Genomic DNA, 16,529 nt, shown 5'->3' on the forward strand with positions numbered 1-16,529 from the left:
GATTTCCCACTAACAGAGGTTATTCCTAAGAACTCCATAGAGACTTGAAGGAAAAAATATGAAAAATACATCGGATCCACGATTGTCGCTATAGTAAACTTTAATGAGGACAAACCGAGCCCCATAGAGCTTTGATTTACATTATGAGTTGATGATTCACGATGTTCATATTTCAAGTAGTTTCTTGTAACACCAACTCGTTAGCAGATCATTTCGTTTCTCGTCATCTTCCACAGCCATCAGAGTCGTTACACTCGAAAAGTTTCGTTCATATTATATAGAGCTGATGAGATCATGTTTATGATTCATATGTGGGAGACGCAAATTGTGGGCAAGTCTGCGTGGATCGTTCGTAAAGAATTTCACAATTTAATTTCGTTACAATACGTTTTCCACTTTCAATAAGTAACAGTATTTGTTTTATTCGTCGATCTGATCACCATTGAGAGGCTTTTTTTGCGTTTGGAAAAGGAACATTTTCGGAAAATAATTGAACGTTACACAATTTTAATTGTTTTATAATTCTTCAGCATTATCATTGTTGTTGAAAGAATCTAAAAATCGAAATGGACTTTCATTTACACTATTAGTTTTTTTTTTTTTTTTTCGATGAAAAACAGAATTACTGCCATGCTTAACTGTTGATGTGCAAGAACTCTAATTGGAAATCTCATTACGATGATGGAATCTTGCAAGGCTGACAGTAGGAACCAACGTTTTGTAACGAATGCTCGTGAAAGGGATCGCAATCTGAGGTACATTCGTTATCCATCAATATTTATCACCAATTTCAAAGTACGTGTGTTAATTGTTATGAAAAAAGGAAACTTTCGTTATGCAGCGTGAATACAGCGTACACGACCCTGAGGACATTAATACCTACGGAGCCTGTCGATAGAAAACTATCGAAAATTGAAACGTTGAGATTGGCGACCGGTTACATAAGCCATTTGCATGCCATTCTCGTTGCCGAGTGCACAGAGCAACCGTGTTCGAAATTGAAAAAAAGTAGCTTCACCATTCATGAAACCAGGAACAACGACTGGACACAGTCGACGAAACAACTGAGGACTGAAGTTTGTATCTTTTGTCTCGCCATGAACAAAAAATACGTGAGTAATCAAATACTTTTAAAATTTATTGCCAAGCCATTTTTTTGATGATATAATTCGTGTCTCGAGAAATAACTTTCAAGTCATCGTTGTCTCAATTGTTTCTAATCATCCAATCGTAATTCTTCGATAAAAGGAATTTCTGAAATTTGACCATTTGAGAATGAATTATTAGTTGTCATTTTTTTCCTCGTATATTATCATTGGTCATACATTACTTGAAATAAACAAAAAAAAAATTGATCATGTTAGGTACGTTTCATTTAGACATATAGGTGTGGAATAATTTACAATTGCCTAAAAGCGTCTTGCATCCCATAAAAGAGATAACGCATTACAAACGTCTTTCATACAATTCGTAATAATCGTTCACGTTAATGTTTTATATGTTCATGGGATCATTCATAAAATAATATGTCATTCATACCTCTCGTTTAAAGTACAAATAAGATAAGATTATAAAATTTATATCTATTGTTGAAAAATAATATAAATTGAATATATACATGTATAGTTAAGTACTATTTTTTAATTAATGAAACGCAGAATAGGCACACTCGATCGATCGGAATATAACGTCTATAAATGTGCCCACGCATAAATTTCAGAGTGTGTAGATTATTCGTATTAATCATAATGAAATTCACTTGAATTCGACTTGTCAGAAAATTAAAGAATTAACATTGCCTGTTGTTAAGTCTAAATTTGACTAAAAAGTTTAGTCTTTATACAGTTTTACTACTGCACAATCCACGTACTTTCACAATGGGTGTGACTGGGGGAAAAAAAAAAAAAAAAAAAAAAAAAATTAGAAACTCAGTAAAACTGGTGATAATTGATTTTGCAAAAACAGGCTATATGTATTTGACGTTATTGACTTTATACACGTGCATATATAAAATGAAAACTAAGCTTTGACCTTATCAAACGTCGCGTTGCGTTGATACTTTTGATGAATTAAAATTCGTAACACTGCTACAATAACTATTTTAATTGGTTGACTTATTATGATAAATTACAACCTGTATACGACGTCGTTCATGAACTTTTCTTTTTTTTTCCATTATTTCATGTTGAACGAATAAAATAAGATTCATTTTAATAATAATCCACATGTAAAAATATTTTTGACACAGTGATTTGTTGCAGGCATCAACGTTGCCGAGTGTATGAAGCATGGGATTAAATGTCAGCTTTAAAAAAACTTGCAAGTACCGTTCTTCGAAATCTTCTACAAAAATTGAAAGGTGGATTTTACAAAGCACCATTCGAAAGAATTGGTCTTCGAAATTGCTTTTTCTTCGTAATTTTGGATACAATCACGCGTACTGGGGATTCTCAACATAGCCAAAAGTACAAGTGCAATCGCTTACAATTTCAGCTTCAGTTAAAAGTAGGTCATTAACCATAAACTGAGGGTAAAAAATTATATACTCCTAATTAATTTTTTATGTTGGAACAATTCTCGGGAAAAAAATTTACTTAAAAAAATGAGATGTTGCGTAAATGAGAAAATTTCGATGCTTAATATAACGCAATTATTGATAACACATAAAATGAACATTAAAATTTGGCATTTGTTTACGGATATTAAAAAGGATGGAAGATTTTTTACAAACACCTTCCAGTTTTCTTGTCAATTCATATTCGCAGAGAATAACATAAGAAGCCTCATTCAAAACGAACGAATAAATTTCCTGTCTCTGAAAGACGAGCATTTAAAAGTTAAGTGTTTCCCCATGAATTATAGTTTATTCTATTTTATCCTTATATAGAAAAAATTGGAACGGAAAAAAATTATCCTTGAGAAAAACATTTACAAACTTTTCAAGTAAAATTCCATTTGTAATTGATTTATCCAACGGGCTAATACAAATAGCCTCTTCATCTTTTCAAATATATTTCGAGTGCCTGTCGTGGTTGCTTCCAAATATGAGTCTGCGATGATGATAATAGTAAACAAAAATAAAAATAAATGAGCAACTGCTCAAATATTAACGAAGCATTTTTTATGCAGTTTTTTTTCTTTTTACGTTCGAGACAAAATCGCACACGTAACAGCAGCTGCAAACCGTCGTCCATCTTCCTCTTTTCGAATTATCTCTTAGAATATTAGTATTTCATATAAGTAATGAGAAATACATCATTTTTTCTTAGTCGAACACAACGCGTTTTCTTTCTTTCACAATGAAGATATGATTTAGAAAAATATTTGAAACAACGAAAGAAACAAGTGTTTGTAATCACGACTGCAGATACGATGTAAGATTTTGCCTGAGGTACGAGCAGTTCCGAGTATGAGAAAACTTCAAGATATCAAACAATTGCCAAAGCAGAAAAGTAAAAACTCTATTTTTTCTACTCAATATTGAAAAGATAGATAAAAAAATGCGTAATCGAAATTTCGAGGAAGCAGTACGCGGACCGTATGAAAAAGCAAATTTGTCGATTCACAAATTTTTACATTTTTACAATGAGGGCTATGTTATTTCTGCAAGATGGATTAATTGAAACACAATTTTATGTTTTCTTGTTTTGATTCTATAGTTACACCGCTATAAAATGTTTAATACCTAATCGAAAATAATCCGCTATGCCGTTGCGAATTTTTTTTCACATTGTTGCACGCCATTTTACACACGCATCGAAGACTACTCTCAAAACGCTTACTTCCCTTCAACTCTGACTATATACAATAATGTTCTGTTTCGTGAGAATCGCGTAACGTCTCAAGCAAAAATTCGGAATTCCGTCTTCATCGCCTGTCGCAATCTTTTTTTCGATAAAAACTCATAGAAAGCTACAAAAAGTCGATATGTTTTTTGTCTTGTCTCTAACGGCGATATAAAACAAAATTGAATTGTAAACGAGCACAAAATTCGTAAGAACTCTTGTCAATGTAATTGCAGCGATAAAATAGAAATGTTTGCGCTTAAATTTCATAGGGTCGTCACAAAGAGCTTTCGAGAAAGGCGTAAATGCATGTACTAGTCTTTGAAAATGACAAATAAAAAGGAAATAAAGGTTGGAACTTACGAGATGATTTGATAAGGGACGAAGGAATTAAAAATACTGATCTCAAAAAGTGAAGCCTGATCGGACACGCATCGTGACCAGCCGGCAACGACGAATTATCTATATAAATATATAATATTAGTAATAATATTTCTATAAATTAGTAATTAAGGTCGTGCTTAAGGTCGGGTCCCACGTGCCGCTTCTTCCAGTGCTCGGACCTTAAGCTCACGATCGCGTTGTTGTCTAAAAATAAAAGAAACGAATGGTTTTTCAGCAACATTTCAAGCGCTGTCTAGTAACTCGTGTTTTGTGTTTTTTTTTTTTTTAAATCCCGACATCGGAGAACCTTGCGCCACTTTTTTAGCATGTACTTTTTCTTTTCTTTTTGTTTTAATTCAAAAGAATTTGTTTTTACGAACGAAGACGGAGCAAAGTCAAAACGGTGACAGAAAAACGTCATACTTGGTTTTCTTTTTCGTCGACGTTTCGAGGTTTAGAAAAATGTGTAAATGTACGAAAAAAATGTAATTACAAATAGCACCTCAGATATTCTTCGTGCTGAGCAACTAAAGAAGCGTGAGGCGGAAACCGCTCTCGTTCCATGATCAAGTGACGTTGGAGCTGTTCGTGGTGTGCGGCCATGTCCGCGTAAGGACGTCCAAGAAGCTCCGCGGGATGAAGCGCGAGTGTCGGGTCCCTCGGCATCATACCTGGTCTAGGATAATTGGCCCCAGCTGCCGCTGTATGATAAACATTAATAAATTGTAGGTGGAAATACGTGCACATATTGAAGGGGATGCTTCGCGTGAACATACGATATTTAAAAATGAAAACAGATTGAAGGTTGATGTGAGACAAAGTGCGAATCGAATTGGCTCGATGCTAAGGTCGAATTAAGGTGTATCAAGGACGGATAAATATGAATTAAGCAATAATAACATAAAGATTACCTAATCGTTCAAGGCGGTCCCGATCAAGTTGACTGGGTCCGGGGGGAGCGCCGTAAAGCCCAAATTGATGAAGGCCTTGTGGGGGTCCTGAAGGGCCGGGGGTGAGGCCGGCAGCGGCATATCGTCTATGAATTTCGAGCCAATGTGGATCGACGGGAGTGGCCATGGGTCTGGGGGTGCCTTTGAGTAATTCCTCTTTGAGTCTGTCATTCAGTTCTCGCTCTCGGAGTTCTCTGATTTCTCGTTCTCTTTTCTCTCTTTCCAAATGTTCCAGTTCGAGTCGTTCGCGAGCACCAGGTCCATACATGTAGTGAAGCATAGGATCGGGAGGTGCCGAATGTCGTGCAGGAGAAAAGGCCGCGTGCGGCCTAGCATATTCTGAAAGTTGTCTCAACGCCGGAGTATCGGCATAAGAACCAGACCTGGCAGTGGCGTATCGATCGTAAGGTGAAACGACAGGCTCGAGGGGTCCTCTGCTGGGAGGTTTACAGCTTTCCATTTGTTTTTCAGGAGTCGTCATTTTCCTTGCTTGTTGAGTAGCGGCAGCGACACGATCACGTTCTTCTCTTTCTCTCTCGGCCTGTTTTCTTAACCTCTCCTCGCGCTTTCTTGCCAGTTTTGAATCCGGTACAGGTTTGAAGGTCAGATCAGTTCTCGTGCAAGAATTATTTTCCCCTCTATTCCAATGTCGAAGGAAAATAGCGGATTGTGATCTGTGGCATTCGCAGTCCTCGATTCTGGGTTCAGGGGATGGGCCGCGAGGGCTCGGAGTCTCTTCGGGTTCGGGTTCGATGATTTCTTGTTCCATTTTCAATTCAGGAACTTGAATAGTTTGTTGCTGCAATTGCTGAGGTGGTGGCGGTGGTGGCGGTGGTGGTTGTTGATGATGATGAGATTGTTGGTGATGGTGATGCTGTTGTTGTAATTGCTGTTGTTGTTGCAGTTGCTGTTGTTGGTGTTGCTGATGTTGTTGCTGATGTTGCTGTTGTTGCTGCTGCTGCTGTTGTTGTTGTTGTTGTTGCTGCTGCTGCTGCTGCTGCTGTTGTTGTTGCTGCTGTTGTTGTTGTTGCTGCTGCTGCTGTTGTTGTTGTTGTTGTTGTTGCTGCTGCTGCTGCTGTTGTTGCTGCTGCTGCTGCTGCTGTTGATGGGGACGATGCTGGTGATGATGCAATACGGAACTCGTAGACATCAAGCACGAGGAAACGAGGGGTTTTCTTTGAGAACTCGAATGAACGGTCGACGAATGACCGTGGGAACTGTGCGACGAAATAGTCATCAATTTATCATGGTGGAGGGTAGCGGCTTGATGCATGGACGATTGATGGTGATGCGTCGCTACCAAATTTTCACCCTCGTCCCGAGAAGTCGAAACGCTCGATGAGCTTGTACTCGAATGATGGGCCGCCATCATCGTCGTACTATCTTGACTTCGTTGCGACGAAGGCGGTGGTATAGCGTGTGGCACAGGCCCGTACGGATACGGTGTAAATGAAGGGTAACCGGCGACCGGAGGATAACCGGGATAAGCGTGCGGATGGTAAGGATGCATCGCTGCAAATAGGGAATGATGCATCAATGTGTGGTGGGGATGGAAAGGATGCGTCATGTGAGGACTCGGCTGTTGCGACGGGTGCATTACCGGCTGGGGAATAGAAGTTGGGGGAGGCGGCAAACCCGGCTGTGGGGACGCGGCGACTGATTGAACTTGAGCAACTTGTTGATTTTGCTGTTGGTGATGATGATGCTGCATCGATTGCTGCGATTGAGAATTCGAGTGCGAATGCTTGCTGGGAGTCGGAGGTTTACCCGCGTCCGGATCTTTCTTAATGTTATCGAGTGTGGGGCCTGGGTAACTACCTTGGAAACCCGGGACTTTGACTTCTTTGAGACTCTGTAGCGGATCCGGCTCGGAGAGGACTGATTCTTGTTTGATTTTCAAATTCTGGGGCTCCATGGGCGGCGTTCCCGGCATCGAGTACAACGGTCCGATTGCTTTTTCAGAGTTCAACGAGGCAGGGACTCCCGGCGACGGGGGAATCGGTTGGAACATATTGACCGGTGGCTCCGACCTCTCCAAACGAGCTTCGTCGGAACTGTTGTTCAATGAGTTATCCATCACGCGATCCGACATGACTCGCTCGTTGTGTCTACCGTCGACTATTATCCTTGAGTCACGCATTCGATCGACGTTCTGATGCATCGATCGCACATCTTCCTCGCGCATTCTCTCCGACAATCGATTGTTCTGTTGTTGATGCTGTTGAGAAACGACTGCGAGCGGCACCGGCTGGGGGGATACCGAAGATAATTGCGATATGTTGGTTGATAGGTTCTGGGCTATGTTCAAATTCAAGGCTGGAACGGAAATCGCAGCAGCTGGGTTCAAACCATTTGTTATTGCGTCCCCGTGATTCGTAAGATTTTGAGGTGTTAAAATGTTGTTTGCGTGATCGCGCACCGGTGGTCCTAATATCGTAGGAGGTCCTAATACAGGCCCTAAGCTACTCGAAATTTGCATGTTATGGGGTAAGTCTCGCGACGACAAACCTTGCGGATTTTGTGGCTGCAAGCCGGGATATTGCATATTAAGTTGATGCATTTGAGGGCCCTGAGGTGGTAACTGTATCTGTTGCGGTACACTATTCGGTTGACTAATTTGAGGTCCGCTTATCAATCCGGAAGTTAATGGCTGCGATATGGGAAGCGGATTCGGTGGGCAGTTGCCAGGATTCGTAATAAGCGGTTGCTGATTTACACTACGTGGTATCGCTTGGGTAAGATCGCTAACTGTCATCGACGTTGCTATTGGAATGCCCAAATTTTGGGGCGGCATTTGTTGGATATTTGGTTGTGCGTGGTCCACTAATTCTTTCGAATCTTCTTGCTCCGGAGACATCTCAGGCTCGAGAGGAGCAGGCTCCATTTTCAAGTGAATTGGTTCTTGTTGTTCTCGCATTGAAACGATTACCGCTGATGAGGAAGACGTTTCTTCATTTTCAACTTTGATTTTCGGTGAGGGAGTAGGCGCATTTCCTACAATGTCGTTATGAGAGGAGTTTGGATCCAAAGAAATAATGACAGTGGAATTGGCAGGATGATTCTGGATCGTTGGAGGCGCGGGCGTTGACACCGGCGTAGGTTCAGAAGGTTCTTCTTCAGCTGCGGCAGCAGCCACGGGGCTTACCGGTTCCTCCGGTATAATGCATGATCCGGGCGGTGCTAGTGGTATTTCGGGATTCGTCGTCACTAGATTCTCGCCGGTTTCGGGTTCAGTCTCGCGCTCACCCTCGTCCATGAGGGAATTGCTATCCGTCGTCAAAGATTCGGCTGGACTTTCTGGCCTGTCACCAGTGGCGCCACCGGTTGTACCTCTCTTTCGTTTTTGAGGATCTTTCTCCTCGTCGAGATCTTCTGCTGGCATTCTCTTTTGTCCTTTTTTCGGTGTCTCGTGCTTTGTCGAATTAGGACCATTGGCCACGGTGCCGGTGCCGGTGCCGGTACCGCTGCCACCACCGCTGCCGCCGCCGCCGCCGCCGCTGCTGCTGCTGCTGCTGCTACTACTGCCCGATTTCACTTTTTTCGTTTTATCCGCAGATTGTGTGCTCAAAGAGTCGCGCAGTGGCTGCGATTCTCGGGTTTGAGAATCACGCTGCTGGGCCTGTTGTTGCTGTTCGCTGCTGCGCGATTTTTGATCGTTCTCCGGTGTTTCGGTACCACCGCCTAACCGTCTCGGTCTAGATGACCTCGGTGATTCTTTCACCTTATTGTTCCGTGTTCTCATTCTACTAGGACTGTCAGGCGATTCCGCTGGGACCGGCCTGAATATATACGGCGGTACTGGCGGCAATTCCCCAGTCTTTTTCGAATGCGCGCGGCATTCTGCGCACAACAATAATCTATCTTTACCCGATACTTGATAATCCTTCGAGTTGGTTGAAAAACAATGCTGACACGATGGCAAGCCCGGACCGTTCGTATTTGTGTCACGCGAATCGCTGTCCTCCTCGGAATTGTCGTCCTCTGTCACGGAACTTATCTCGCCCCCGGGATTGCTGTTGCTGTTATTGTTGTTACCGTTTGCGTTGCTGTTACTATTTGAATTATTTGTGTTTGTAGCGCCTGAGTTATTTCCACCCGTGGAAACACTTCCGCTGGTCGGCGTCGTTTCGGACTCTGAGACTGCCGCCTCTTTGGTTTCACGATTGCCACGAGCCTCTCCGCTACTCGCTCTTGTTTCGCCGTTTCCAACACCCGTGGATGTACTATCTTTACCCGAAACCGTAGATTGTTGTTGTTGTTGCTGCTGCTGCTGCTGCTGCTGTGACGTTGAAACCTCTTCTTTTGGCGTGCCAGCTCGTGAATTGCGCGTATTACGGATTCGCCGCAAGGAGCCTTGGCGACGACGACGGTGGGGACGATTGTTGTTCGCACCTGGAGTCTTTTTCCAAAGATAATAGAACTCGACGAGTTCCGGCTGTTTCACAATAGAATCGTAGTAGAGAGTATTTTTTGGAGTTTCTTTCTTTGTATTTTACTAAAAAAAAAATAACTTCAAGCAAAGCATATTCACCGTGTCTTTGTGGGGCAACAGATCTTTTCTAATTCGCGAAAAGTTTTTTCCAAACTGACGTAAACCTTTGACGAAACGTTTCTGCAAAATAAATTAATTGATTAAAATTTGTAGAGTACCAACTGAAATAAAAAAACGAGATAAATAATTGCTACTGAACGTAACTATCCAAGACCGGATCTGTCTACACATGATCAAAAAATCGGCTTCCATATATATTAAAGAGTGAAATTATATCTCAAGTTTTATCGACACAAGTAGATTGAGGTATAAATCGATACTCGATAAGGTGAGCGCTTAGCTAAACTCGCGTATCATCATCATCATCATCATCATCATCATCGTCATCGTCATCGTCATCATCATCATCATCATCATCATCGTCATCATCATCATCATCATCGTCATCATCATCATCATCATCATTACCATCATTACCATTATCATCATCATCATTACTATTATTATCATCATTATTATCATCATCATCATCATCATCATCATCACCACCATCACCATCACCATCACCATCACCATCACCATCACCATCATCATCATCATCATCATCATCATCATCATCATCATCATCATCATCATCATCATCATCATAAGCAGTATGATAAGAGCCCCTGGGTTAAACATGAATGAAAAGATCGACTCACAGTCTCTTCCTCGGACCATTTCTTATCGATGCCTTTGGGTACTGGACACTTGACAAGGGCTTGTAATGCTCTGCCTGGATCATATCCAGAATCGTGGAGTATGTCAAGAGCGTTAATGGTTGTATCGTCTCGAGATGCGGCAACACAGCCATCGTCCGGTGAGCCTCCATCACACATACCAGCGAACGCGGCCATTGATCGAGCCGCCCTTAGATACATTAGAAGATCGCCATCCAATGACATTGCCGGAATCCATCTTAATTCCTCGCGCTCCTTGGAGAACTCAGGATCGGGCAGCAGGTCAGCGGTCGGCACGCCCGGCCGATAGTCAGGCAAACGGGCCTGACAAGAAACCAATTCCTGTACACCAGAATTATCCAAATTCCGCCCCGTTAACACCAACTCTTAATTGCACTAAGAAACTATCGTAACAAGTTTCTTCCTTTAAATTACATTTTTGAATATTCTCTTAGACCTTCAGATGTTTGAGCACTTTTTTCATTGAGTATATTCACGCGTTATTTCTTCATCTATTCGAATATCCTAAATAAATGGTGGTCCCCTAGGACCCCGCGCTTTTCTATTACAACCTTAATCACATTCCATTTCATTAGCAATGTTTCATTCAATGAATAATCACACAGATTGTAATGATTCCTGTATATTCAGCATGAACTATTAAATTAAATTCTCGATTATCTACTTTCTATTTTGAGTGATATATTTCACACGTTTTCGAAAATATTTATCGCTAATGTTGATTTACTTGCTCTTCCTCTATTATTGAGCATAATAAAACACGATAGTTCGGCATGCGTCTACTGAAAAAGCTGTAAAAAGCATGGCGTGCATGAGGAAATGAATTAATGATTCCGAGTCGAGTTTCATGCTTCTGTTTAATGATTCTTTGACGAATGATATTTAAAATTGACTGGGTAATTAATTTAAGAAAATAGGGTATTACACCTTTTTTGAAAACTGTTTTAAAATAATCCTGTGATCGTAATAAACCAGTAGAATTTTTATTTCAATTTTATAAGACCGAAAACTGTCTTGAAAACTATTTTTTATTTATAATTTTCAATTTTCGCGCGGAAACGCTAGCCGCCATGTTTTTTCGGTTTGTGACGTCACTCCGTTAGTAAACAATACAATTGCGAAAGACCAAGTAATAAGATTTGTAAAAATAATGAGTTATAGTGGTATATCATTGGTGTCTCGTGCCTGAATGCAATAATACAAGTGTAAAAATGCCACAAAAATTGTGTATTCATCGCCACCATCGACATATTTATCATTGGTAGATTTGTTCTATCTGCTTTCACAAAACCGTTTTCCATAATGCGATTTTAATCAAATGAATGATAAAAGTCCACAAACTTGCATAATAGCTTGTAAAATTTCAAAATAACACAGAGCGCACAATAAGAATCTAGATTGTTTACTATCGGAGTGACGTCACGTTGGAATCCAATATGGCGGATGGCGTTTTCGACATTTGAAAAACAGTTGAAAAAAGACGATTTTTAAAATTGAATTATAAAATTTACATTGCATTTTTATGAATAAATATTGACGTTTCTCGTTTACTTTTTACGAAATCTATCATAATCATGCATTTTTATATATTTTTTTACATAGTGTAAAATACCCTATTCGTTCGAGTTTCGCCTTAACTGAAATTCAAAAGAATCTACAAAAAAAAAGTAACGGTTGATGAACACACTTGACGTACGAAAAAAAAAGTATTTTTGATTAAATAATCGTTTGCATGGATAAATGAGAATTTTTGGATTCTATCTCAACAAAGAAGCTTTGTGCCACTTGTATAAACTCTCTCTCCTCTAGCCATGACGCAATATTATTCGAATACCTACGTTGCCACCAGTATTTTTGATCGAAAAAAACCGAGGCAACGCCCAAAGTGCCACATTTTCGTCACAACAATTGATTATGAAGTCAAAGTTATTTTTAATAGCAAGACATTTGGTCGACGAAACCTATCAAAACCTAAAGAACCAGAATTATTTTTTAATTCGTTATCGAGGCGAAGTCGTTTCGAGTCGATTGATCATCAAATTTCACGATTGAAAGGTCCTATTTTTTAAATAGCTATGTTAAGTATAATTAAAAATTAGAATTTTTTATTTTTTGTTTGTTTCAACTCACTTTCGGCACTCGAACTTAAACTTTGGCACGACCAAGCGTTGAATTCTTGACCTCGATTATCTTAAAAAAAAACCATGATCTATGGTACACACGAGATACATGTTGTTAAATATGAAAGGTCAAAAGTGAAAAACACGACGTGACGTTTTGAAAAAAACTTCCGCAGCAAAGTGCATGCGAGCCACGTTATTTTTACCTTCATAGCCCTTTTTATAGTCTACAAGTTTTACGAGGATTTTTTATGCTTTCAGAAATTATCACCCGAAATTCAATTACTAGTTTATTAAACCGTTGCAAGGCTCGTTGCAAAGCTTATGTACGATTCATTACTTTGAAAAGTAAAAAAAAAAAAAAAACCCAAGCACCTCGAAAATAACAGTTTGCAGAAAAATCATTTTTTCTCACTTTGCTCCTTTTGTTAAATCATTCGTTCGTCTGTTTCAACGTAAATGGAGTACTAAATCAAATTATGAAGAATTATGTGAGCAAACCTATTGGCACTCGTTTATTCCCGATTATAAATTCGCTTATACCGCGTCATGGCTGGACTGACAAACTTTGGAAACACTGCGTGAACTTTCCAATCAATTCTGCTGCTTGTCGAATATATGTCGAAACTGGACTAAGATGATTTTTGAAGAAATATTATGGGGCACTTCTAGAACATTCTTAGCTCTTAAGTCTTTAACTAATGAATTCCATCTCCCAGAGCTACGGAGAATTGCGATCGACAATTAATTGTTGACTATTTGATTTAAAGTCGTGGCTATAAAAATATAGCAGTGTAATAACATCTTTGTTTGTTGTTAGGACCGAGGATTCGCCTAGTTTCGAATCCTCTCCAACCAACGTAACAAACAGTAAATTATTTTTCAATCATATCTAACTCGTTAAGCAAGCTCTTGTAGCCTGAGGGAAACACCACTGTGACCGTTCAAGATAATTTGGAACCTTCTTGACACATTCTTATGTGTGCACCTACAAGAAGTAGCGCTATTTTATTCGCTACTGCGGTACATTCCTGACATGTCCGAATAGAAGTGGAAAACGGCTGAATGGTTTAATCATAAATTAAGGATACCAAAGATTTGTTCCAACTATAAGAAATTGTGACCAAATTCTGCTCTGTTTAAATGCAGTTTCTTAGTGTAAATATTGGAGCTGTAACATTGCGTGAAAATTTTAAAAGAAACAAACAATTTCAAGACAAGGAGGGAAAGATGATTTCTAGATAAGTACATGCACAAATGGTTGAAAATTTTCCTAATCACAAACGATTGAAAAAGAGAATTTAGCCCATAGTATGACAAACCGTGCGGTACATTCACTTTTTGAGCCCAGTCACAAAAACTTTCTTTTCTTTTTATTTTTTACTGTCGTTGTTGTTTTGATTTGGAAGGTTGCATCCATACATATGATGTTTGTTTCAAGAAAAATTGGCAAACCTGGTGCGATGAACCGATCCGAATCTCCCCCTGAGTGCCGGTGGACATCTCCCCCTCCTCCGAAGCTCCACCGTCTTTCTCCAGCGTATTGACTGGCTGCGATCTTCAGTTCCCAGTAAAATCCTACCATCCACCCCTGAACCATATAGTCACTCTATCAGAACTGATATTATTCAAAATGTTTCATTTTGCTCATTATAACAATGACAATAATACAGTAGAACTTGGATTATCCAGCCTTGCTACGCATCTCAGTGTTACATATAAGTGTCATAAACTATCATCAAACAACTCCTATTGCTGTGAGAAAAAGTACCAAGTTTCAGGAAACGAAGGAATTAGCATCCGATACTAGACTCGCTTCAGTGCAGATTTTGTCTACAAATATTTTCAATTTGCTAATATTTTCCGCCGAGTTAGATAATCGAGTTTCTACTGTAAACGCAAATATTGAAATGGAATCAAAAAAATTACGAGAAAAATGTAACAATAATGATGATAATAACGATAATAATGCTGCTGATGACGATGAAGATTATGAGGAGCAATTGATTGAAATCGAAAACAACAATGGTGGTAATAGAGATATAAACATCTCTGTTCAAAAACCCACACTATATCAATCAACACGATTGTTGACTCATTTACTAAAGTGTTTCCTATAGACAGAAACAAAATTTTTTTTTCCCCATTTCATTTCAGAGCAATGTTTCTCAAAGAGACCTGTACAAAACAATCGTGAAAACTCATGATAATTGGCAAACTAAACTGCTGAGCATATCAAGATATGCGTCGAACACATTTGACATTTGCTGATTCGAAAAGCTTGAATCATCCGTATTCGGAGAATGTCAAATGTCTCTAGAGTATGAATGGAAATCCCTTAAGAAGATACAGAGATTTTGCTTTTTCCATTTTTCAAGTTACAACGTCACAATGATGTTTCCCTCGATATACAACGGCTAAAACGATTCAAACGTTCAACGGTTCAAAAGACCCAGAGAAAGATACTTTGCTTTAGACTTCGTCGATACTACAATGTTGCTTTTTTCCTGCCGATATGAACTTGCGCAACTTTTACATGCCACAATTTTCTTCATGAACAAGAACAAAATTCTAAAGTTATAGTTATATTCAGAACTGAAGTTAATAAGAATAGTTGAATGCTCGTTACATCTCAAGTGTCCAAATAATTTTTTTTCCATACAAAATATCTAGCTAAAGTGTATAATGAAAAAAAAAAAAAAAAAAAAAAAAAAAAAAAAAAAAAAAAAAAAAACTGGTTAACGTCGTGATCCCGGTACAAGAATAGTTCTGCCAGGTTGAAATGCTCGATCAACAAATAAAGGATGTGCTGAACACTACTGTTTTTTTAATGGTTACCATAGGCAATGGAAATATAGAAATTATGAAAATGTTAGTATAAAATGGTAACTAAACAAGAAAAAAAATGAAAAAATGTTGAAAAACCAAGAAATATATAGTTTAATGTTCATTACTCACCACAACCTCAATTTTATTTCAGCGTTGTAAGCGAGGCATTTGTAATGTTTATTTGTTTGTATAATTCGAGCCACCTCTCACCTCACCCCTTAACTCGTGTTAATTGCTTTAAACTGAGCTTCTTTTGCCCTTTTCACAGTTTTATTAACCAAGTGTATATTCCCTAATCCCGCGTATTCGCGTCACCTTTTTCCACTCGATGATTATAGATACTCGTGAGAATTCTATCCACTTGGCCGCCGCCGCATGTAACCATTTATTATATAGTCCGAAATCTTTTAAACCCTTAACTTCTAAACGAACACTTTTAGATAATTTTGATAAATTAACTATGAATTATTTGTCTATATGGCTTTTTTATCTTTGCCTTGACAGCCTTTGTTGCTATTATTTGGTAAGCGCGGATTCATCAGCAGCCACAACACCCATACGCAGCCATCTTGTAGTCTACCTTCTGCTTTACTTTGTTTTGTGTGGGTGCGGTTCGTGTTCCACACGTTCCACAACTTTATTGTTGGTGCGAACTATATGAAAACAACTTAAAAATATATCGCTTTTATTATTGCATGATAATATTTTTGCATTTGTTTAGGTTTGATACAATAATTTTTGCATAAATTGATCACCATGTTCAATCATGCTTTGCTCGCATAAGCGCGCATATATACATAACATTTGCATTGCGTATCAAAACTTATTTCCTCGAGAAACTTGCATTCGTGATAATACTCGGTAAATATTCATTAGCGAACATGATTCTTTCACAGTTTCTGAAAACTGTTATACGAAAGTTTTAACCGATCAGGTCAATTTGAGATGAGTTTCTATTTTTTGCATCGCGCACACCAACTCACAGGATATGTATATTTTTTCAAAACAATTGTTTCAAATCCCATGAAAAAATGATAAATAATTATCGCTCCGATGAATTAAAATTTTTTTAAGAAATATCAGCAAAAACAACACAAAAACATTACAATTCAAAGTCAAGTGACTAAGTTCACATGAGTATAAGAATGTGTTAATAACTACGTTTACACGGCCCTCTTATTCCGGTTTAGTTATATCAATATAGATATACAAAATACATATCTATTAAT

At 38.9% G+C, this 16,529-nt stretch overlaps 2 protein-coding genes across 2 annotated transcripts; one reads left to right on the plus strand and one right to left on the minus strand.

Annotated features, from left to right (window-relative positions):
* The first annotated feature begins 592 nt into the window (after positions 1 to 592).
* On the plus strand, positions 593 to 3,814 carry LOC122413315 (basic helix-loop-helix transcription factor scleraxis-like). The gene is made up of 3 exons (XM_043423588.1): positions 593 to 755; positions 824 to 1,112; positions 2,262 to 3,814. The coding sequence occupies exons 1-3, from the start codon at positions 679 to 681 to the stop codon at positions 2,283 to 2,285; spliced, it is 390 nt and encodes a 129-aa protein (XP_043279523.1). The 5' UTR covers positions 593 to 678; the 3' UTR covers positions 2,286 to 3,814.
* Positions 1,118 to 15,956, minus strand: Gug (Grunge). Its single transcript, XM_043423596.1, has 8 exons — positions 15,430 to 15,956; positions 13,927 to 14,062; positions 10,313 to 10,672; positions 9,651 to 9,731; positions 6,255 to 9,554; positions 5,081 to 5,993; positions 4,672 to 4,870; positions 1,118 to 4,373 (listed from the first exon to the last, which is right to left on the minus strand). The coding sequence occupies exons 2-8, from the start codon at positions 13,972 to 13,974 to the stop codon at positions 4,307 to 4,309; spliced, it is 4,968 nt and encodes a 1,655-aa protein (XP_043279531.1). The 5' UTR covers positions 13,975 to 14,062; positions 15,430 to 15,956; the 3' UTR covers positions 1,118 to 4,306.
* Between the last annotated feature and the right edge of the window lie 573 nt (positions 15,957 to 16,529).

Source organism: Venturia canescens, chromosome 7, assembly GCF_019457755.1.
Source record: "Venturia canescens isolate UGA chromosome 7, ASM1945775v1, whole genome shotgun sequence".
In the NCBI taxonomy this organism is placed as follows: Eukaryota; Metazoa; Arthropoda; class Insecta; order Hymenoptera; family Ichneumonidae; genus Venturia; species Venturia canescens.

Coding starts and splice junctions, on each gene's coding strand:
- LOC122413315 (XM_043423588.1), top strand. CDS start 679: ATGATGGAATCTTGCAAGGCTGACAGTAGGAACCAACGTTTTGTAACG. Junction 756..823: donor GAAAGGGATCGCAATCTGAG/GTACATTCGTTA, acceptor TTATGAAAAAAG/GAAACTTTCGTTATGCAGCG. Junction 1,113..2,261: donor TCGCCATGAACAAAAAATAC/GTGAGTAATCAA, acceptor GATTTGTTGCAG/GCATCAACGTTGCCGAGTGT.
- Gug (XM_043423596.1), bottom strand. CDS start 13,974: ATGTCCACCGGCACTCAGGGGGAGATTCGGATCGGTTCATCGCACCAG. Junction 10,673..13,926: donor GGATCGGTTCATCGCACCAG/GTTTGCCAATTT, acceptor TCTGGTGTACAG/GAATTGGTTTCTTGTCAGGC. Junction 5,994..6,254: donor GCTTGATGTCTACGAGTTCC/GTATTGCATCAT, acceptor TTACAACAACAG/CATCACCATCACCAACAATC.